The following is a 24129-nucleotide window of genomic DNA, read 5'->3' on the forward strand; positions in this document are numbered from 1 at the left end:
TCAAGTCTGAGACCACTACTGACTCTGGAGTAGAGGTTGCTGTTTCACTAATGAAGGTTCAATGCAGAGCACACCTTCATGATGCATACTAATCTATCTTTGTTTGGTAATCTCTCTTATTTTTATTTTTATCCTTGTTGATATTAAAATGAGTGGGGGATTGTTGGACCATTTTAATATCTTATATTTATTTATTGGTTTATCTTCTTCATAAATGGGGTTTTATTACTTTGGTAACCTCTTGGTCATAAATGGAGGTTAAATAGAATTCATGAACCTGGTTAATGGTCATTATTTTAGTGTAACCATTTTCTTGTTTAATGGTCATTATTTTTGGTGTAACTGTAAGGTCCTTATAGCCTATATATATAGTCTACTCTTTTCTATCTATAGAGATAAGCTATTTTCTATACAAGAGAGATTACTAGCAAAGAAGGGTGTTTTATTAGTGGAGCTTTGGGTTCACCATCTTGTGCAGAGTTGGCCTGAACCATACGACAAGTGGTCGGGCTGTTGTATCCTGGAGGGGACAAGTCATAGTATTGTGACTGCTGCATCGGTATTTGGATTCTTCCTACCGCAGTGGGCTTGATCTCCTTAAAGAAAACGAGATATCCGTGCCTCAGCCTGATCTATTTGTATCTCATTTTCTTTGCATCATTTATCAATAATATTGTTTAGTTTCTGGTATTTTCTCCAACACAAATCATAATCTAAAACTAAACTAAACTGGAGTTTCAAACAAATTAAGAATACATAGATGTAAGACAAAAAAAATTCGCATACGTAATTGCTAAGATACGAACATGTGTGCCATATTTGTACATTTTGTATTTAGAACTTTCTATATTCTTAGATTTTTTCAAAAAGTATGTACAAGTAGTTTTATTTCATTTTCCCTTAACAAATACGATGATAAAAAAAGTGGTAGAACATAACATTTTAGCTCTGTTTGAGAAGTTGGTTTTTGGGTTTTTTTTGCTAAAATAGCTAAAAAAAACAAAATAGGTTTTTTAGCCCAATAAGATAAAACATCATATTCAACTCATAATCATTACATTTTTTTTCTCACAAAAAAGTCAAAAAAATCAAAAGTTCTTCTCAAACTAGGCTTTTTAGCCCCGGACTAAAATAGCTAAAAAAATAAAAAAGTTAAAAAATCAACCTACTTTCCAAACGAAGCTTTTGTAACCAAAAATGACGAAAGTTATATAAATATATATACATATATATAATACAATTTTTATTCTATATTTAAAACAAAACAACCATTACTATCACATAATTACAAAAGTATCATTCTTTTTTACATTTGGGGTTATTTGGGATAATCTAAATAAGTGTACTTTTTTTTTTTTTTACGAAAAGAAGTACAGAAAAATAGAGAAGTGATGTGATGAAAAAAAAATAAAAAGAAGGATTTTTTAGAGGATGCCAAAAGTTTACATATAAAAATTATATTTACAAATCTTTTTGTGCAAACAATAGTCAACAAAAGATTATATTCTTAAAAGATTTTTTTAATATTTATTTTATATATAGATTTTGTAATTAGAATAATAGGATAGTAACATTTTTATAATATTAAAAGTTATTTCATTTTAACATACTACGGTCACAACTCAACTACGACATTTTAATGTTTTTTTTTTACTCTTTCGTATAGCATTATTTATTGTAGACTTATACCCGAGATAGAGATTTGACTCACAAATACCGAGTTAAAATTTGTATACATAAAATTGAGTAGTTTAGAAAGGGGATATGGACAAATCTTTTGAGACAATAATCAATTTCTCTATGAGTTCTTCAAACATGCATGAATTCATTCTATGAACCAATCATTTTCATTTTCAGTGTAGGAAGGAAACAAGTTATTGCTAGGGACACCATGTCCCACAGGCAGGTCAACTGAGCAACCAGTCTTGTCCTATATATATATATATATATATGTGTGTGTTTTTCTTCTACTGTTACATTTGGTTTTCAATGCAAAAAAATGGGGTAGATCTACTCTGTTTATTTCCATACATTTTCTATATTTTTTTCTTTCTATTATAGTGTCATGTTTGTTCCAATATGGTGGCTACTTGAAAAAAACTATCCTTCCCTACAATGGTTTGTGTTATATTATACCTCTCTCTCTCTCTCTCTCTCTCTCTCTCTCTCTCTCTCAGAGTTTTAAGAAATCTGAAGCTTTTTATATATATATATATGTACATTTTTGTGCAGAGAAGGTGAAGAAAACTTGAGCGTTGACAATGAGAGATGGTGTTAAAAGAGTGACAAAAAAGAAGGAAATGCTATGGCAACCCATTACTCATCAGCTGTAATGAGGCATGTGGCTACTTCTCAGAAAACCAGATACGCTCTCTGTCTCTCTCGCTCTTTCTCTGTCTCTCTCGAGCTATTATTTAGTGCGGTGTAGTGATCGCACTGATGTGATAATCGTACCGTTTGATGTAGTTATTAAAATAGATTATAGATTATATGTTATAAATTATGATTTTAATTAGAAATTATTAATTTGTTTGGTGTAACTGTTGGATTATAAATTTAAGTTGCTGAGTAGTATTTGTTAAATAAACTGTGAAGTAATTTTTTCAATTAATTTTTATTTTTTGTTATTCACTATTTATCTACATTTTTCATAAAAAATAATAATAATAATTTATAGTCTATTTGGGTCTTTTTCTATTTTAAAAAAAATAAAAAATAAAAAAATCTAAGGATATAATCGTAAATTAACATGTTCACAGCAAAAATTGATAAGCAGAAGTAAGGAGTGAGTAGCTTCTCAGAATTAACTTTTTTGAGTTAAAATAAATTGTTTGAATCAGAAACTATTTGAAATAAGTTTAACCAAATAATTCAAAATAATTTTTCTAAAACTAAAAATTATAAGTTAACTCAAAAAAACTCAAACAAACAATCCCAAATGTCACAAATACATTCCGACTCTTGATTCTTGTGAACTGATATGGGATCCGTGTGAGTTCTATAGAAAATCAAAAGTCATTGCTGTGCCGTTTGCCAACACGTACGTTTTCAGTTTATATTTACAAAAATTATAAAAATTTAAATAAAAATTTATTTGATAAATTTTTGATTTATAAATCAGTGATCTCAATTTATAAATTTGGCCAAAAAATGAGTTTGCGTTTTGCGTTTTGAGTTTTGAGTTTTTTTTTTATCACCCAACACTAGCCACCACCCGCCACCATTTTTTACCACCGTCTTCACTACCACCACCCGCCACCACCACCCACCACTCACTCGCCACTACCACCCACCCCCCGTCACCGCCGCCACCACCACCCACCACCCACCTGCCACCCACCACCCCTTGCCACCACCACCCACCACCTGCCACCTACCCGCCACCACCACTCACCGCCCACCTGCCACCACCATCCACCACCCACCTGCCACCACCACCACCACCACTCACTACCCACCACTATCCACCACCCACTCACCACCACCACTCACCACCCACCTGCCACCACCATCCATCACCATCTACCACCCACCTGCCACCACCACCACCACCACCCACTACCCACCAGCATCCACCACCCACTCGCCACCACCCATCACCGTCACCCACTTGCCGCCACCCATCACCACCTGCCATCCACCACCCACCTGCTACCACCATCCACCCACCTGTCATCGCTTTCCACCACCGTCTTTCGCTGCTACCACCTCTACTTGCCACAACTTTCCACCACCGTCTTCCGCCACCACCACCCACTCACCCGCCACTTGCCATCACTTTCCATCACCGTCTTCTGCTACCATCACCCACCACCTGCCACGATTTTCCACCATCGTCTTCTACCACCACCACCCGCCATCATTTTCCATCACCGTCTTCCGCTGCCACCACTGGTCACCACCCACCACCCGCCATCACTTGCCATTTTTCACTCTTTTTTATATTTTTAAAATTTTTTAAACGTTTTGTCTAAACCAAACGCGTTGTAATTTATGTTTTTCTAAAAATAAACAAAAATCAATTTATAAAATTTTTATAAATATAAACTGAAAACGTTAACGTTATTAAACAGGTCCTACGTGTTTGTGACAATATTAGAGGTGACACTCAATAATTTTTGGCCCATAAAATTAAGGAATCTTCTGTTTATATTTTTTTTATTGGATCATATCTTAATATTATTCTATTTTGGGTTTTTTTTTCTTAATAATTTAATAATTGTAAGTATTTTAAAACAGCAAGAAAAAAAATTTAAAAACTAAAATTCTTAGTAAATAATATAATAGGACAGGTGTCAACATTTGTTCAATCATGTATAGGGTTCGTTTGGGAAGTGGGTTGGTTTTTTGAATTTTTTGACTATTTTAGCCTAGGATTAAAAAGTCTCGTTTGAGAAGGACTTTTGACTTTTTTGTGAGAGAAAGAATGTAATGATTATGAATTGAATGTGATATTTTATCTTATTAAATTAAAAAATTTATTTTATTTTTTATGACTAAAATAATTAAAAAAACCCCGAACTTGACTTCCCAAACGAAGCCATAACTTATCTCAACTTCCTATCACATTATTAGTGATAAATCTGTAAGTCTAAAATTATGAGTATCTTAGAATTCCCCATCTAACATTTAGGTTGAATAACCTCTAGATTTATTACTTCAAATAAAATAAAAAAATAAAAAAATCATGGCGGTGTTTGGTTTGAGTTTTGAGATAAATTTTTTTTAAAAAATTTGAGGAGAAAGTTTAAAATTTTTTTTAGTTTGTTTAGTTATATATTTTGAAAATAGTTTGGGAGTTTGGAAAGATTTGATATTTTGTTGTAATTGAGTAGATGTGTGTGATAAAAAAAAGTGATTGAGAATGAGAGAGGAGAGAGAAAAAATGATTGATTGATGTGTAATAGAGAGAGAAATAATTTTGAAATTTTTTTGAATTTTTTTTTAGAATAATACGTGGTTGCTCGAAATTGTTGGCTTGAAACTGGCCCTAATACCCAAAACGACGTCGTTTTGGGTACTAAGTTTTTTTTTTTTTTTTTTTTTCCCTTTCTTTCTTGCTTTTGATTTCACATACAGAAGAGAACATAGGCGAGAGAGAGAAGAGAAGAGAAGAGAGGAGGAAGAGAAGGAAGAGAGGAGGAAGAGAAGGCAGCATCTCTCTCTCTCTGCCGGTGGCGGTGGCGGTGGCGGCGCCGGTGGATATCACCGTCGCCTCTTTCAGACTCTACTTCTTTGTTTTTTTTGGTTGATCTGGATCTGGATCTGGATCTGAAGATGATGATCTGAAGAAGATGATGATGTTGATCTGGAGATGATGATGATGTTGATGAAGATGTTGATTTCATTTTCTCTATATATATATATATATATTTTTTAAGTTGTTCTGGAAAAAATTTGTTGATCATGATGATGATGGTGATGATGTTGATAAAGATGTTGATTTCATCTGTTTTCTCTATATATATATTTTTAATTTTTTGTAGTTGTTCTGGATCTGTAATTAGCTATACACATTTGAGTCAATGCCTTACATCATCATCACCATCACCAATTTTAGTTGTTCTGGATCTTTAATTTTAGCTTTCTTCAACATCATCACCAAGTTTTTTTTTGATGCCGAAACCCAGATTAAACATCATCTCTTTGTGTTGATGCCGAAACTCAGCTCCTTCTTCTTCTCTTCTTCTTCTTCTTCAGCTTTCTTCTTCTTCTTTAGTTCAGAAAAATACAAAAAAAAAAGACACCAAAACGACGTCGTTTTGGTGTCGAGCCATTCAAGCTATCAGATTTTCGAGCTACCAACCAAAATTATTTTTTTTAACCAAACATATTTTTAAATTTTTTTTTAAAAAATATGTTTCAAAATACAAACCAAACATATCAGACTTTGGAAGTCAAAACACGAAGTCCGAGGAGCAACTTGCTTGGCTATCTCTTCTCTTTTGATTTGTTTGCTTGCCTGACACCATCTATTAAATTCCAAACCTTTCACTACTACTTGTTCTCTGTTTATATTGTCAATCCTAATATATATATATATAGGTAGTAATATATAATTTTAAAATAATAATTTTAATGGGAGATTTAATAAGGTGAAAGAAAAAGAGAATACAAAGAAATAGAGAGGGGAGTGTGGGCCGTCAAATCATATTGGCACTCACCATATCATTAGAGCTTCCAAATATTATTGTATATATATATATATAGATGTACACTTCTTGCTAGGGGTGTACACGGTCCGGATTGGTTCAGTTCTGAGAAAATCCAAGAACCGAACCGAACCGATCCTAACGATTCTGTGATTTTGAGAACCAGACTAGATTGTTACACTTATAAAACCGGACAAGAACCAAACTGAAAAAACGGATCGGTTTCGGTTTGGTTTACGATTCCAAAAATTTCTATTTATAAGAATAAATTGTTAATATTAGCAAAATAATTACTCAAACTAATTAGATTTAACTCATGATAAAAACTAATAATATAAAGGTATTACTTAATATTACATATCTATACCATCCTAATATCATTAAAATTATAAAAAACCAATTAATAAAAATAAAACTTGATATTATATATAGGTGTCGTTTGGGAAGAGCTTATTTGGGCTCTTTGGCTCTTTGAGCCACAAAAGACAGAATAAGCTATTTGAGTCACAACAGACAAAATATCACATCCAACCCATAATCATTACACTCTTCTCTCACAAAAAAAGTCAAAAAGCCAAAAAGTTAAAAAGCCCTTCCCAAACCAAGTTTTTGAGTCCAGACTCAAATAGCCAAAAAAGTCAAATAGCAAAAAAGCCAACCCACTTCCCAAACGGAGGCATATATATATATATATATATATATATTTTTTTTTAAATTCGGTTCGGTTCGAACCGCGATTTTCTCATAAAATCCATTAACCGAACCGTTTTTACGGTTCTCATATTTCTTAACCCGAAATCGAACCAATTCTTAATAGAACCGAACCAAACCGTACGATTCGGTCTGGTTCAGTCCGGATTACCGGTTTGAACGGATTTTTGAACAGCCCTAAGTTGCATATTAATTGAATATTTTTTGTTTTGTTTTCACTGATGTAAAAATTGTAAATTATATTGAACGTACTTAGGGGTTGTTTGGGATGATCTAAATAAGTGTACTTTTTGTCTTTTTACGAAAAAATGTGCAGAAAAATAGAGAAGTGATATGATGAAAAAAAGATAAATAGATAAAAAGATGGATTATATTGGGATGCCAAACTTGATTTACATATGAGTGTCTGCACTCTTATTTATTTATATAAAAAAATTACTGTATATAGTTGAAAATACACTATAATGACATGAAAAAGATGCAAATTAAGCATTAATAACACGACCGTACGTAAATTATTCAAATATTTTCACAATTTCCTTCTCTTAATTGTAATAAATAAATATGTTGGTTGCCGACTTCTTAGAAGGAAGTACTCTGTTGAACCTATTCACCTAGAACACCATTTGAACGTTAAAATCTCATATGGTCCACTTCATGACTTAATACAAGATATATATTTTCAATGATGGACCCTCCAAGAGGTATTTTAGTCAATTAGTACATTTTTAGGGACATTTGGGTGAATTTTTTGTGCACACATTAATTTTTGTTCTATTGAATTATAACCACCGATTCATCTAATTAGTTAAATTTAAAAGAAGTTATTAGAGATAGAGTTAACTTTATTATTTATATTTTCAATATCTATTCGTATACTAAATTCAAATTTATATAAAAAATTCGAATAGTTTTTTTTAGATACATAATATTTTTCCCTATGTCAAAGCTTAAAAATATTTAAGTGCATATGTAAGTTTAATTAATTTAAGATTATTTGGCCCTAACCTTGTATGTTATTTACTAAACTAATACTGCAGTCTTTTAGAATTTTATTGATTATTGGACTACATATACCTTATGGGTTGAACTTCTTAACCTGGGAAAAGTTGATAGAGCGATGGAGCCCAAAAAAATCTCACTTTGATAATTTAAATTATTTATTTTTAAAAATTTATTAAGTAGAATATTTATATAAAAAAATAAAATGATTAGATATCAGTAATTGTATGTTTAAATTAAATTTGTATTATAAAAAATAGATGATTATTATTAAAATTATATTTATCGTCTATTTTTTAAAAACAAATATGATTCGAACATATAGCTACGGATATCTAATCATTTGATTTTTTGTAAGAATATTCTACTCAATGAGTCAAAAAAAATAAATGGTTCGAATCACCAAAATTAGTTCTAAAATAAGCCTACTAAGCCCAAACACTCTTTCAAATTGATATCAAAACTTGAAAAAACTATATGTTATCAAAGCACAGGTATTCATTGATTCTGTAGGTGTTTTGAGTTGTTGTTGTTGTTTTTTTTTTTTTTTTCATTTTTTTTTCATTTTTTTAAAATTTCTTAAAAAAACTTTACAATTTCAAGTTTTACTCCATCACACAGAAAGAAAAAGTTAAAATTAAAAAAATTGAAAAATAAAAGTCCATAAAGGACAAAAAAAAGTTGAAAATAAATTTTAATTTTTTTTTTATCTTTTATGATTTTTTTTTTTAAAACTTTTTAGATTTGTGTACAAAAATCTTGACATAATTTTAAAAAAAAAAGATGCTAAAGACAAAAAACAAAAAAAATTAAATGTAATTTTTTTAATTGGATGTCGAACACCCAATTCTCCTTCAACAATGATTAAAAGAATTCATAGATGGTTGAGATTTTTAAGAGGAAAATATCATACATAAATGATTTGTTTTATTTAATATTTTACTATATTAGATACAAAATCATGGATCTCACGTATATTTAATAGAATAAAGCTTAAGACCCCCAGTGGGGTATTGGGGGTCACTCCTGATTGGCCAAAAAAAACAGTTTTTTTTTTTTTTTTTTCTTTAGTTTCAGCCACTGGCAGAGCGCCATGTGGCGCTGGGGTCACTGGGGGTGCCCCAGCTAGGGGTCTGAATCACAGCCGTATTTAATAATGTGAACCCTATAACCTTTTTGTTTAGTGGGGAAAAAAAAAATTGATGAAGGATCCATTATATATAGCATTATTGTAATTAAATTTACTGCTAACTTTTTCACTTTAGTGTGACAATCATAGAAAATCATGAAAATTGTCATTATTCTTAGATTGTATTTGAATTATGAATTTTAGTAAGAATTTTAACAGAAAAAAAGAAATTGTAAGTGAAATGTAAATAAATATTAACTATATTTTATTAATATTTTACCTATAATTTTTTTTATTTTCATTTCCAAATTCCTACCAATAATAAATGTACTATAATAGAAAATGGAAAGCTAAATCAACCATGACTATGATTAATGGATTTTTTAAAAAAAAAATTAATTTTTTTTGGGGAGGAAAAAGAGTGGTTTCTGCTAAAGATGCTCACTATCACTGCATATTTCTGAAACTTTACAGAGCGCATGGAATTAATAGCAAGCATGAGCAACCAAAAGGAGGTCAGAGCTTTCCCCACTCAATTAAACTATACAAAAATTTTACAAATATGTTGAAGTATTAAATTATATGTATATAAAAATCAAAAAATCAAAATCAAATGAGAAAACAATTGTTTATTTTATTAATTTAAGATCCAAAATGCTTCTCTGCAATCTCATCTCATGCTCCCCATCTGCAGAAATATACTCTTACAGCCCCGCCAAACTGACCAAAAGACCTTATCTTTTTCCAAACCCCCATTATAATATTGAAACTAGTATATTTTATCAAAAAATAATTTTATAATAATTGTTTTTTCATGTATTAATAGTTATATATTATTGTATTGATTTAACCAATTCGATTATTTCCAATTCATTAGTGACATATTATATGTTAAATAAAATACATAAGTGTCATAGTATTATTATTGAGTAATGTTAGGGATGATGAAAAAAATATCATGAAATGTATCATGAAGATTTTTCATCCTTTGATTAGTGCGTGGTGTTTTATTATATGTGTAATTCAAAGGTGGAGAATCTTTCATGATCCTTTTCATGACATTTTTTTTTATGATTCCTAACATTACTCATTATTATTTGAGTTATACTAATAACAGTCTTAAAGGTTGCCAATAAGCACAACAATAGGTTAAAAAATCCATCATTCCAATATGTTTTTCACAAATTTCAAAATATTTGTATACATTTTAATACACTTTTTACATAACTTTTTTAACATGAACAACAGGATTGTTTTAAATATTTTCAATTTTTACAAAATGAAGTTTCGTCTTTTTCACTTTCTTCCCCTTGTATTTAGGCATAACAGTAAGGTTGCTCTATTATAACTAAGTATTATAGGTTTAAATTACAAAAACAACTAGTTCATACATGAGGGTAAGATTACGTACATCTAACCTGGTCTAGACTCTTTAGTGGCTAAAGCCTCGTATTCCGAGCAAAATATTAATTTTAGGGTTATATGATATTATTTACGTGGTACTTTCAATAAATAAAGAATCACAAAATACATTAGGTGAGTCATTCCTCATCTTTTAATTATCTAACAAAAACGGGTCAGCAATGTCTCATTTGTAAAGTTTTTCATTATTCCCTCTGTCTCAAAATATTAGTCCCTTATTCTATTTTTTATTGTATCGAAATATTAGTCTATTTTCAAAAATCAATTACTAAAATAATATAAATTTTCTATTTTATCCTTCTTTTAAATTCATTAACATTAATATTTTTGAAATGTAATAATTGTGTGATAAATTTTTTTTTTGAATGTTCCCCAAAAAAATTAATATTTGGAGAAAAAGAGTATATTATTAATTAGAAGTAGCACATGAACGGTAGATAATTACCAGTATTGCGAGACAGTCTATTTTACATGCTTTTTTAGTACAACTAGTAGTACAAGCTAGACCATTTGCTCTTCCTTTTTTCTATATAAGTTTTGTTTACCATCCAAGTCCAACCAACATAACACAAGGAATCAAGATTGGTCCTCCATGGCTGCATAAGGAATATATGAGTTATGACAAACCCTCTCATCAACTCTGTTCTCTATATACATACCCCATTCTGTGAAAAAAAAAAAAAAAAAAAACCTTTATTCTTCAATCATTCTTCTTTGCTTGTCTTTTGATATATTGCAAGTGGCTCTTGAAGCAGTTTTTTTGCGATTCTTTTGAGGTTGTCTCTACTGTCATGGTGGACAAAATTTTCAGTAGCTAAAACTGATGTCAGCAATTGCTGTTTTTGTTTATTTTCACAGATTTTCATGATTTGAATTAAAGAAGGTGGTTAGAGCTGGTATACCAGATTGTCATATAAAAGCAGAGGTTTGATCCAACTTTTGATCTGTTCGTTGCAACAAAAAGTTCAAAACACAAAAAAAAAAAAAAAAAAAAAAAAAAAATTGAGTTTGATCGGCCGGTTTTCAGGGCTTTCTTCCACTGGTTGTAGCTGGATCTGGACTTGGTATGTCTCATAACCCTTAGTTCTTTCCTTGCATTGTAGTTTGATTATGGCATGAATTAATTTCTTTTTGAATTTTCTTCTTTTGTATCACAACTTAATTTTGACATACACGAGGCTCATAAATATGTTGAAACTATGAATTATTTTTACGGTGGCCGGTTTTACCTATCTTGAAACCAATACACTCCGATATACTAGTAGCCTAGTAGGATTGAAAATCATATGCATATGTTGGCTGATTCTCGATACGTAATAGTTCTTAACCAATTCATGACTCATGAGTTAATTTATAGCTGATACAACATGTTTGACTATTATAAAGCACTTTTTTTTTGGGTTTTAAAAACTTTATGACATGCATCATTCTTGATAGATATCACTTAATAATCTTGCTACAGCTACACCGTAATCAATATCGATCCATCTCTCTAATCAAAACCTTGGTGTTGATATATTTAGTTTAATATTTCTGTTTGGATATTAAGAAACCCTTCATTTATTTCATCTTACTGAGATATTTTTTCCATTCTACAGAGTTGCTTCACATCAAAAACTCAGTCATTAAATGGATAGTTTGGGTTGGGATGGCACTAACACATCATCCTTGTGGAGTCATCAGCAACATGAAATAGAAGGGAGCTTCCCAGAAGACATCTTTGCTTCAATCAGTGATCTTCAAAAAGCTAATGAGCCATCTCATGGCAATCCAAATTCAGATCACAGAGTAACCCAAATGGAAAGGCACTCAGTACCACCATTGGATTCCATTAGTGTTGTCTCGAGCTCGAATTTTCCACAGCGCCATGAAGCTATTGGACAATTCTGTTCTTCTTCTTCTTCCCCTTCAATTAACAGGCCTTACATGATGATGAACTCATTGGGTACTCTAATGGGTGATTTTGGCATTTCGACGAATGGGTTACAAGATGGAAAGGCCAGAGATTCGACGACACACTCTCTAGAGTCACTTGATTGCTTGCTTTCAGCAACCAACAGCGATACTGATACATCAGTTGGAGATGATCATGGGATCTCCATGATATTCTCAGACTGTAAAAACTTGTGGAACTTTGGTTCCATCAATGCTGTTTCATCAGTGGAGTCTGCAAGTAACAAAGTTCTAGAACTCGATGAAACAGTCTCTCAAGCTAGACCATTGGACACTAAGCCTAACACTAACAAGAGAAGCAGTTGTTCATACTTTGACAATCTCATTCGAATCGATTCTTCAAAAACAGAAGGAGGGGGTTTCAAGATAATTCAAGAAAATCCACCAAAATCGAAGAAAACCAGGTCGGAGAAGTGTCCAAGTTCATCAAATATCAGTTTTCAACAGCTAAGTTCATCGGTGTCATCAGTTGAGGAACCGGATTCAGAAGCCATTGCACACATGAAGGAGATGTTTTACCAGGCAGCTGCATTCAGACCGGTGAATTTGGGGATGGAGGTGGCAGAGAAGCCTAAGAGGAAGAATGTGAGAATATCAACTGATCCACAGACTGTGGCTGCAAGGCAGAGGAGAGAAAGGATAAGTGAGAGAATTAGGGTTTTGCAGAGGCTGGTTCCAGGTGGAAGCAAGATGGACACTGCATCAATGCTTGATGAAGCTGCAAATTATCTCAAGTTTTTAAGGTCACAAGTTAAGGCACTAGAAACCCTAGGCCACAAGCTTGACCTCGTGAATTGTCCCAATCCAAGTCCAAGCCTTCCTCTTCCTTCAGTTCCATTCAACAACAACCACTCATTTCCCACGCAAATCCATTTCCCACTTCAAACTACTCCTAATCCAATCCATCACCCCAAGATTTGAAAAGGTCATCAACCCTCAAAATTTACATTGGCACGGGAATTTTCTGTCTCTAAATTTTCTTTTCTTGTATCAAAACACTCATTATTATTAGATATATTGAGTTTTTTATATATTTTAATAATTATAAGTGTTTTGAAATAAGAAAATTAAAAAATTAATAGAAAGTGAATCTTTTATAAAAATTCGCAAAGAAAACACAAATCCTAAACCTATAATCATAGCCATGATCATTCTATCATCAATAATAAGCACTCCAAACCCACTTTAAGCCTAAAAAACCCAATACCATCATAACCTCCATCATTAGATCTGCTGTGATCAAGAGTTAGAGAACCACTCCCTAATTGATAACATCTCTCTCTCTCTCTCTCCTAATTATAACTATCATGATGCACCCACCATTCCCAAAAGAAGCCTCACTTCCACTACAGTTTTTGCTGCCTCCACTGGCACTTTGTGCTGATGACTTTCTTGACATAACAAATGTATGAGTGGAAGTAGAAAAAGTAAGGGTGGAAAAAGCCGACTTTTTCAAAGGAAAAGTGGGTAGTAATTATAACACCTATGATTAAGATCAAGGGCTAGAAAGTCATTATCACTTTATGTTGTTTAACTATACTTTGATGTCAGTCTTTCTACTTAAAAAGGTCAATTTTCTTGGTGATCTTTATGAAGGTTTAATTTTTTTAATGTAAGTTGTTAGGTAACCAATGCAAAGAGACATTCTCTTAAACCCGTGTGAGAATTAGTCAGTTGTTGTGTCTCCTTGATTCAATCTAAAGCGTGCCTCTTGAAATTCTCCCCCCAGCCTTAATGCTAATCACATGTTTATTCTTCTTTTTTGGCATATCGTTATTGTTTTTATTTTTTTTATGAACAATGTTAGGTATTATAAAAAAAATTTCATGAAAATAATTATGAAAGTTTTGTGGCTCTTGGATCACATTTAGAATAAAACACCACACACTAATTAAGGTAATTCAAGGATCATAAATCTTTTATAATTATTTTTATGAAAAAAATTTCATGATCCCTAACTTTTCTCTTTTTTTATATGTATAAACTGGAAAATGAGATTATATATAAAATTCATGCAATATAATGTGAGAGTAATATTTTTACAATTTTACATCACAATAATATGTGCTTTGATTTAAACCAAGAAGACTACTAAAGTACACAATCACTCTGTTTAAATTTTTATTTTTAGGTACATTGCTCAAATGAATACTATTGAGTAGGTGAAATTTAATAATATACCTTTGTTCGCATTTCAGCCTTCCTCGTCATTTCAATGCCTATCCAAAAAAGAATCCAATACTTTTTATCGTGCATATCTAAATTGGTTATTCGTTGTATAAGAATTCTTGTTTAGTCGGTTCATACCATTCATACATGGTCACTATGAAAAATTAAAGTTTTAAAGACTAAAATTTAAGGATAAAATTATTTTTTAAGGACTAAATATTTTTGTTGCGAAAAGTGTTATTATATTTTTAGCAATAAAAAATAAACATTAGTGATGAATTACTATCCTTTTGGGACCAAATTTTTTGTCTCAAAAAATAAATCATTTTGAGACCAAATTATTTTATCCCTAAAAGTCTATTTATTAGTGACATTTTCAAAATTTTGTCATTAATAGTCTTATTTTTTACCTTTTGGGACGACTTTTTAGCGATCCTCACGACGATAGAAATTGGTCCTAAATATTTTTTACAACAAAATTTTCACTTTTAGAGATTAAAAAATTTGATCTCTAAAACTCTTTTATGTTGTAATGGGTGTTTTGATCTAAGATTTCAATTCTTTCATTTTTCGTACTTGTTGGAAAATTTAAATTATAATTTACTCTAATGGTTGAATCTCTTGAGATGAAAGGATGTGTCATTTTGAAAGGTCACAACCTTTCCAAAGAGTCATAGAGAAATTTATATATTCTATCCCCCTCACTTCAATTTGATATAGAGAATGGCAATTTTCTTCTTCACCTTACATTTATTCTTCATATTTTTTTAGTCTAATTTTTCTATAAAGAGAGTACACGGACAGCGAAGTTCACCAGACTTGCAATCACTACAAGAAATTACATTTTTTTGCAACGCAACAAAATATGTTGCTAAGAGAAAAAATTCATCGGCAAAGAGTTTTGCCAACACACAAAGCTACGTTGACAACCCGTAGGCAAAAGTGAGTCGACAAAAGTTTTTGCAGACGAAATTATCATTGCGTTGGTAAAAGTAATGCCTTTAGCAACGAACATAGTCGTCGTTAAAAGCCTTCATCCATCGTCGGCAATTTACCTTGCGTCGGTAAAAGTTATTCAAATATGATGATTGTGTGACACTTTTCGCGACACAAATTTGCATGGGCAAAAAATATACTTTTAGCAACAAAATATGCGTTGGCAAAAGTAAACTTTTGGCTATACATTTACGTCGGTAAATGTTGCCATTTGCCTACGATTTGTTTGTCGATAAAGCTTCATTTTTGGCAATGACAAATTAGCATTGGCAAAAAGTACACTTTTAGCAACACAATATGAGTGGGCAAAAGTAAACTTTTGGCAACACAATTACATCGGTAAATATTGCCATTTGCCGACGATTTGTTAGTCGATAAAGATTTACTTTTGGCAACGACAAATTGGCATTGGCTAAAAATACACTGCTAGCAACACAATATGAGTGGGCAAAAATAAACTTTTAGCGACACATTTACCAATAAAAATAATTGAAAATAATTTATATATTTTTATAAGTTTTACAGATTTACAAGAGGCGTCCCTCAGGCACCACTATTACAAACTAATAATATTGATATGAAATCACCTAAAGTTGATGTGCAAGCCAAAAAAACACTACTGATACTGCTTTTAGAAGCAGTGTATAAAACCTAAAAGGGTAAACTCACTAAAATACCCATATACATCCAAATTGTGAACCCACATTACAAACAACAGATAACAAAATAAAAACATGAAAATAACAAAGACGGGCAAACTATCCACAAACTTATCCAACAGACCAACATCTAGTAGCAGCCGCCTCACAGCAATATTGCAGCAGCAGCAGCCCAGCAAGCATCAACCACAAGGGCGGCAGCAGCAACAAACCAGCAGCTACAGCAGATGAATCTGATTCATGCATCTCAGATGAATCTGGTGCATCTGCAACCTCCAGGCCAGCTGCATTATTTGACATTCCTGGGGGCATTTCAGAAGAGATGACCAACATGCAAAGGCATTTTAATAGGAGCTACTGAAGCCAAGTTCTTTGCTAATCCTTGCATGATAATTAGAAGAAAAAAAAAGAATGTAAAATACCTACTTTGGAGGAGAACATCCTTTCTTCTCTACATGATACAAGTGCATTAGCCTCTTGTACATATGAAAATATTGTCAACTTCTGAATATTGACTCCGTTTGGTAGATTTTTGGAGCTCGCCCTCCCTCCGAAAGAAAATGAGGATTCATCAGCTTCAACAAGACCAGTGAATGAGCACTTAGCGGTGCAAAGGTCTTCCACACTTGTATATTCAGCTGTATCAGCATGAAATTGTGCTAGAGTAATTTGAAGGCCCTTGAACTTTTTAGTCTCCCCAAGGGCTGGCGAGCTTTGACAATTCCTTTTCTTTTGAGACTGCAAAGTTGAATCTACATTGATATCTGCATGCAAGTCTGGCTTAGCTTTCTGCTGCTGCTCTCTTTTTGCCCTCTACTTTTGTGGCTTCGGATGCAAGCTTGAATTGGACTCATTGTCATTAACAGCCAATTTAGCTTTTTGCTTTTGTTCTTCACTTGGATGTTGCTTGGTTATATGTTTTATTTTCTGATACATCAACTCAATAAGTGAGTCTGCTGCATTCTGCTCGGTATTAATCAGACCAGCTTCTGGACCTTTCATTCGCCATGGATTTTTTGTTATTTTCTTTTCTATCTTAAATGATGAGAGAAGAGGGTCGATCATGTTGGTCAGAGGAGAATCTGGGGCTTTGCTTAGTGTTGGGTTCACTTCAGACTCTTCAGATACTTCTTGTAAAGCACTAGATCTGAACTCTACGATATGATCTGCAAGCTGGCATAAACTTGCAAATAAACATCGGAAAAACATGGTGAATTCTGACAGTTTAAAATCATCATATCTCCAAATCTTCTACAGTGTATCCAATGTAGAGCCCGTTAAATCTGAGGCTGTGGTACTATATTTGCGAATCTTGATTACGGATTAGAAGCTTAAAATGTATGGTAACTGGAATTCAACATGCAATCCATGTGTCTGTCTGTGCATGTGAAATTATATGTTTTCCGAAGAATGAAAACAGAAAACAAAAACACAATCAAACAGGTCCTGTAATTTTCTGAAACAGTACTTCCATGTTTGATTTAAAGCAGTCAAAGAGCTATTTGAACGGTTGTACCTCAACTGTTTCTGAAATATTTGATTGCTTTCCTCCATGTTGCAAACATGATTTTGAGATTACGCTTTGGTCCGTAGAATTGTGTTCTTTGACTTCTTTATGCCCATGAACTTTTGAATCAATCCTGCACAACTTGTTCTTCCCTTTGGGATCAATTACACGTTGTGATGCATCTGAACCGGAAGCACTAGCAGGTTGTTTCAGTGTAAGAGAAAATTAGTATACAGATTAATGCAAGGAAGGATGTAAACTGAATATAGAATCATACAAACTAAGAATTCAAAGTCGCTGCGTCATATTATTTGTGCTCCTAACAAAAGACTGCTTCCCTTAGAGCTGAACCCTAAAGTACTTAGTTATTGTGTAGGATAGCTCCATAATAACAATTATAAAGTTAACAGTTTTATCATTAACAAAATAGAAATCATATTAACCCTAAAGTACTTAGTTATTGTATAGGATAGCATATATGCTTCATATGATTTCTATTTTCTCTGCATATATGCTTCATATGATTTTATTACTCCATAATAACAATTATAAAGTTAGCACTTAGGACTAATTTTTGCCTAGGATAGCTCTAATTCCAACTCCTACAAAAATTTTAGAGGTTGCCTCTTTGCCACATAGCAAGAAAGACACTTTATATTATTATCTACCAATCTCCTCTTGATCCTATGTAAATGTTTCCAAATTAGTTAACATAATTAAACCAAGAAAAATCATGTTGAAGAGGGAAGAAAAATGAGGCTCAAGACAAGAAAATGAGGGAGAACAAACCCTATTGTCGAAAGAGACTTGATATTAGTAGCTTCCTTCAAACGTTCACCTTTAGCACTAGAACTCTTCTGCCTGTGATTAAAAAAAAAAAAAAAGATAATAAATTAGTTGATAAAATTTTAGGTACATGATTCAATCCTGTTATCAAACAGGAGGGCCCCACTTTCTAATTATTCAGCATACTTTATTCAATGATGTTACCTTTCAGAACCTGCTAAATCTACAAGATTAAGTCGAGCGAACAGGTGACGAGTTACCCCTTGGGATTCCCACTAAACATGAACCACCGATTAGAATTTAAACACCCAAATAAAAGCCACTGAAATAACAAAAACAACAAGACTGCTCACCTTACCTTCAATGATGCATGTAAACACACTATGAGAATGGCTACTTGCTAGATTCATATTAGTGGCAGCTACCTTTCTGTTTGCTGCTCCCTGAAGCATGATTACATTAATGGAAAATAGGATAGGTATGTTTGTTCTTTAAAAGATAGACATGCACCAACAACATGTAGATCATCCATAAGTAAGCATATATTCCGAATACCAAAGCAAAATAAACTAGAAATTATTAAAGTCCTATAAACTTGAGCGGGAGATTGAGGAAATCAAAATTTATTGTGAACATATTAAATCTAAATCAGTATTGATGCCCAAATTACCAATTTTAGCTCACTGTTTTCTGAATTCCATTTTTGCTATTTTACCAAAAACAAATGATATGCTGCCAACAAAAGCCAGATTTTGCATCTTTATACTTGTAAAGGTTGGAAACCAATTTTCTTGCTTCCTTCCATTCCTTTTCATTTCCAAAACAAGCAACTAAAGGCAATTATCAAACTTAATTATTCCAATTAACCATCACTACCATTTCAATAAAGAAACAGATCTAGATAGATGATCAATGACCTCTGACCAAGTCGAATTGCTGCAAGTCATTTAAAATATCAGATTCAATTCTATTGTAACAAACTGAGTAAGTAGTTCTAGACATTTGTATACATAAAATTTATTAACTTGCTGAGGTTGAGGATCAAGAATAAACAAGAAAATTAAGTGAAGCTAATTGCATACATGCACAAGCTGTTGAATAACATTCCGAATGCATTAGCTTGGTAAGTATCATACAAGAAAGCCTGCAATAGTTATTCATCTCCAGAGTACATGCAATATGAAATCACTATAACAAATAATGACAGAACATAAATTAATAACCTTGATTTCAATTAAACTTTCAACTTAAATTCATGGGATAAGAACACAACTAACTGCATTAGAATATGTAACAAAACAGCCAAGAAAGTTCAGTTGGAGGTACATTTTACATAAGTCCCACATAAAGTTTGTGCAAACATAATTGGTGAGCATAGAAGAAATTGAAGACATGTATGAGTGAATAAAAATACCTTTAGATTTTTATATATGAATCCCTTAGTGTTCTATAGGTGGTCAATAAGTCAGCCAGGGGTTGCTACTAACAGATTTACTCCTTTCACAATACGCTCTGCTTCTCCCCTGTGAGCTGCACCACCAATAACCAAGCCAAGAGTCTGTGAATGATGGTTAAGAAGGTCCTTTTCCATTGCATGTGTTTGCATAATTTCATTGGAAGATTAGTCCAGGTCATTACTTAGAAAAAATGACAATCCATTATAATTGAATGCAACTAATTTGAAAGATGTATATATATAGAAAGCAACAAGACCCCCAAAACAAAAGAAGTGTTATTAGAAAAGATGAAGTGGATTATCTTTCTTTTCTTAACGATTCAAACCAAATGGAATTAAAATCAGTGGAAGGTAAAACACGATTTCCAAAATTAGTAGAAAATGATGAAAAATAATTCTTGAGAAGAGCTTAGAAGATGATCTAACACAGACAACAAGAAGTAACTACCAAAAAATAATATTCTAAATGCGCTTTAAGATTGAGAAAGAGTTGAAATGATGAAGGAAAAATATTTCTATAATCAATATTAACTATCTAGATTTATTATCTTTGCAGAAAGAAGGATAAAATAGGGATGGCTTTATTCTATAATGATTTTGTCTTTTCAATTTGCTTGTTTAGAAAGTACAAATATCACAAAAAGAGTTGTAATTGAGAGGATTATAGTGTAGGATTAATAATTAGAATCACATCACAGGCTATCTTGGGAAAAAGATTGATATTGATAAGTAAAAAAAATAAAAATAAAATAAAAACCAGAATATTTACCTGTATGGCAAGTTCCCTAGTTGGGCAGCTGACAATTACCCCCGTTCAGATTTGATGTAACAACTCCACAGCAGATATCAGAAAAGCAAGGGTCTTTCCAGAACATGTCCTTGCAGCTCCAAGAACATTTTTTCCTTCCAAAAGTGGCGGAATAGATCTGGCTTGGATCTGCAATTGGAATCAGAAGTTAACTCAGGGATATATGTTCTATCTAAGGATATCCACATAAAGTAAACAGTCATGACAATACAAATATAACAATCAGCATATCAAATTTACATACAAATAATTCATGCTCTCTGTTTATAAAGAGATAGGTAATTCATTATGTTAAGAGCAAATTATGTTAACAACAATGATCAAACTTAAAGATTCATTTACATACAGGAAGTGTGTAATAACATCATGGAGTGCTAGAAAATTCAGTGAACTTGGTTTTTTTTGTTTTCTGTCAATGACAATAGGTGAATAATGGTATGCCTCTTTTATAATACATGAGAACTGGGATTCCATTAACAGGTTGAGACTTAGAAAAAAGCATTTCAAATCTTTTCCTATCACCTCCAGGCATATGATTTGGGCACATATATTTTTTGGATTTTAATTATTAATTCTCTAGTTACTACTAGAATGGGGAAAAATGGAAAACAAACATTCATATATTTGTTTTTTTCCTTCGAAAACTGTAAGAATCTGAATATCTAGTTAGTAAACCATGTTAGTAGTATCTCAGGATATTCTTTTAGTCTCAAAATACAATGAATATGAGCTACGAGTCCTCTACAACGAACAGAGTACAACATAAGGGCATTCAATAAGGAATGTCCCAGAACAACAAATAAGGATCAAAACCAATCACAATGCTTCATTCAGTAACCAAATTTAGTTGCCACTTGACCTTAGGCTATGTGACAAACAACCAAATCCAGCATTCCTACCTTGCACAAGAAAACCAACACATTACATGGATTTAATAGATGGTGATCAACAGTATTCTGGCAATGGCAGCAGTTATTATTATTATGATTATGCAAGAAAATCTTGAAAATTAAGAGAAGTTAAGTCAAGTTTAGTGTTGCAGAGAATGGAAGCATTTGTTTTGGGGTTGCTGTTTCTTTTACGCCAAAAATTGTTGACACGGAGATTTCTACCAATCAAGCTTTTTTTCTTTTTCCTTTTTTTTTTTTTTTTGAACTAGGAAATGCCCTCAGGCTACAAAGGAATGGGCAGCTCGGTTGACAATCAAGCCACCTTGAACTAGAAAATAGGCTAAAAAAAACCAGCCCACAAAAACAGGGTTCCAAACACCATAAAAATGAGGTCAAATAGATGGGAACCCATATCATTGACAGAAATTTATGAATAGGTAACCATTATCAAAAAGTCTTGCATAGCATGATACGACAAACTGTAACATTTTATAGAGAAACCACATTTAATTGATATAGATACCTCCGTTCGTACATTGAACAGGTAAATAATTACTATAAAACTTCAGGTGAAAGACATGTTGAATTTATTCTTGGCTAAAAATAGATTACCTGGGACAAAATTTGCTCCTTGTTCCTAATTTGAGTCCTTGCCTTGTTCATGACTGAGTTAGGTGACTTGTAGAACCTCTGTATGAAAGAATAAATCGGATTAGAAGGAAACTAATAAAATATAATAAAGAAAAAAATAGGTGTGTGGTCTCTGGGTTTTCAAGAAACACAGAAAGCAAATAACAATGGGCTCAGGTTTGTGTAATCTGACATATTTATTTATTTTTAAATATATTTTTTGGGGTTTTCATATTTCAATTGTATAAGCAAATGGGGTTTTCTTCAATCCACGTCAATCAAATTAATTACAGGAGGCAAAAATTAGAGGTTTAGCAAATTCAAGGTGAAGAAACTATTAAGAGGTTGAACAACGAAGGGGCAAAGATCGGAGAAGTTGAAAATTATAGTTAGGGTTTGGAATTGGGGGAACGAGAGAGAGAGAGAGAGAGAGAGAGTTTACCTGATACAAGAGGTTTGAAAATCGAGAGGATTAGCAATGGTACAGTGTAGGCAGTTCCACGCACTACCACTGAACCTCCTTCATCTCTCCACCGAACCCTACTGCTGCTCCAACGTTGCTCCTGTTTCGTTTCGTGTTAGCCACCTTCTTCATGTTTGCTTTCTGCCTTGGTCAGTTCGCCGCCGACCTCACGGTGGGGAAACAGGGTGGCGCCACCACAGCATGAGACATTTTTGGTGGTGGCGGCCTAGGTTTGTGGTTATATGAATGTTGGAGAGAAATAGTTCTTTTTTGTCTTTTTTTGGGTGGTGATTTTGTTATATTTGTTTTTTTGAAATTATGTTTTGGTGTTTGGCGTTCCAAATTTTCGTTTTGGAGCTTTTTATTTATTTATTTATTTTTAAGTCGCGCCTTTCATAAAAGTAATTGCGTGTCGTGGAAAGTGTAATATTTTAAACAATTAGTTTTTTGTGCGTTGTAGAAAGTGCAATTTTTGAACGGCTGGCTTTTTGTGTGCCGTAAAATGTTTAATATTTTTAACAGTTGATGTATGCGTGTAGTGTATAATTGATGTATTGATGGCATGCAATATGCACGTCATAAAAAATTTGATTATTTACAGCTAACATTACAAGTCAAAAAAAAATTATTGTTATTAGCATTTACAACCTACACAATAGACACGTCGTGGTTGGGAAATTATTTACGACATGCAAAAAAAATAAGTCGTAAAAGTGAGAAACTACAACGTACATTTACTGTATGACATTGATGTAAAGCCGCAAAAACCCAATTTTGAACGACGGACCATATTGAAAATTGTGGATTCCATTTTATAACTTTACAGGTAAAATGTAAGAAAACATGCAGAAGATCATTTTGTTATCACTCCCAAGAAAACACTAAAATTTATAACAATAGAAGTCAGCTAATTATCAACCTATTTTTTTCCAACAAAATCAATTAACTATAGTTGTTGGTTTCTTTTCTTGTTCTTTTTTTTTTTAATGATAAAAAAATGGGAAACTGCCCATATTCATCCCTTAGTATATTACAAATATTAACTGTTCCAAATCATTGGTATATTAAAAAAAAAAACCTAAAGAAATAATTGATGTAACTTTCTGGAAAAAAAAAAATGCTCCCTCTGTAGCATGCATTATTGGATGTTATGTTTATTGCCTCAAAAATCCAATTTCACCATCATGGAACTTTCTTATCTGTGAAAGAAATCCAAATCAAAAGAATAATTGAAAAGCAAACCAAAAGTAGAAGACTTTGGGGAAGAAGGCAAATATCAATTTTGCGAAACAGAAATTGAGAGAGAGAAGCAGGGGAAGTGAGATACAAAGCATAAAGGGAACAAACCTATAGGGGCAGACTAAAGCACCGATGGTTTCGCACATAGCAGCAAACG

General features: G+C 32.4%; 1 protein-coding gene and 2 long non-coding RNA genes across 6 annotated transcripts; 1 reads left to right on the forward strand and 2 right to left on the reverse strand.

The window, feature by feature from the left end:
* Positions 1–1978: 1978 nt before the first annotated feature.
* Positions 1979–13958, forward strand: LOC114288878 (basic helix-loop-helix (bHLH) DNA-binding superfamily protein). 4 transcript variants are annotated; one of them, XM_082909488.1, is made up of 4 exons: positions 1979–2118; positions 2233–2337; positions 11275–11480; positions 12015–13958. In XM_082909488.1, exon 4 carries the CDS (start codon positions 12046–12048, stop codon positions 13288–13290), a length of 1245 nt encoding a protein of 414 aa, XP_082765614.1. In that variant the 5' UTR covers positions 1979–2118; positions 2233–2337; positions 11275–11480; positions 12015–12045; the 3' UTR covers positions 13291–13958. The 4 variants fall into 4 exon arrangements, with proteins under 4 accessions (XP_082765614.1, XP_082765615.1, XP_028088303.2 ...); XM_082909489.1 differs by lacking the exons at positions 1979–2118; positions 2233–2337 and adding an exon at positions 8488–9509 and having other exon boundaries at positions 11275–11341; positions 11444–11480; XM_028232502.2 differs by lacking the exons at positions 1979–2118; positions 2233–2337 and having other exon boundaries at positions 8488–11341; positions 11444–11480.
* A 2062-nt stretch (positions 13959–16020) lies between these two features.
* Positions 16021–17366, reverse strand: LOC145813502 (uncharacterized). Its single transcript, XR_014356618.1, has 2 exons — positions 16620–17366; positions 16021–16495 (listed from the first exon to the last, which is right to left on the reverse strand). It is a non-coding gene; the product is annotated as an uncharacterized LOC145813502 (long non-coding RNA).
* A 918-nt stretch (positions 17367–18284) lies between these two features.
* On the reverse strand, positions 18285–18945 carry LOC145813503 (uncharacterized). Its single transcript, XR_014356619.1, has 3 exons — positions 18840–18945; positions 18691–18761; positions 18285–18561 (listed from the first exon to the last, which is right to left on the reverse strand). It is a non-coding gene; the product is annotated as an uncharacterized LOC145813503 (long non-coding RNA).
* Positions 18946–24129: the final 5184 nt, after the last annotated feature.

Source organism: Camellia sinensis, chromosome 15 (assembly GCF_055761805.1).
Source record: "Camellia sinensis isolate YWXY chromosome 15, ASM5576180v1, whole genome shotgun sequence".
NCBI classification, from domain to species: Eukaryota; Viridiplantae; Streptophyta; class Magnoliopsida; order Ericales; family Theaceae; genus Camellia; species Camellia sinensis.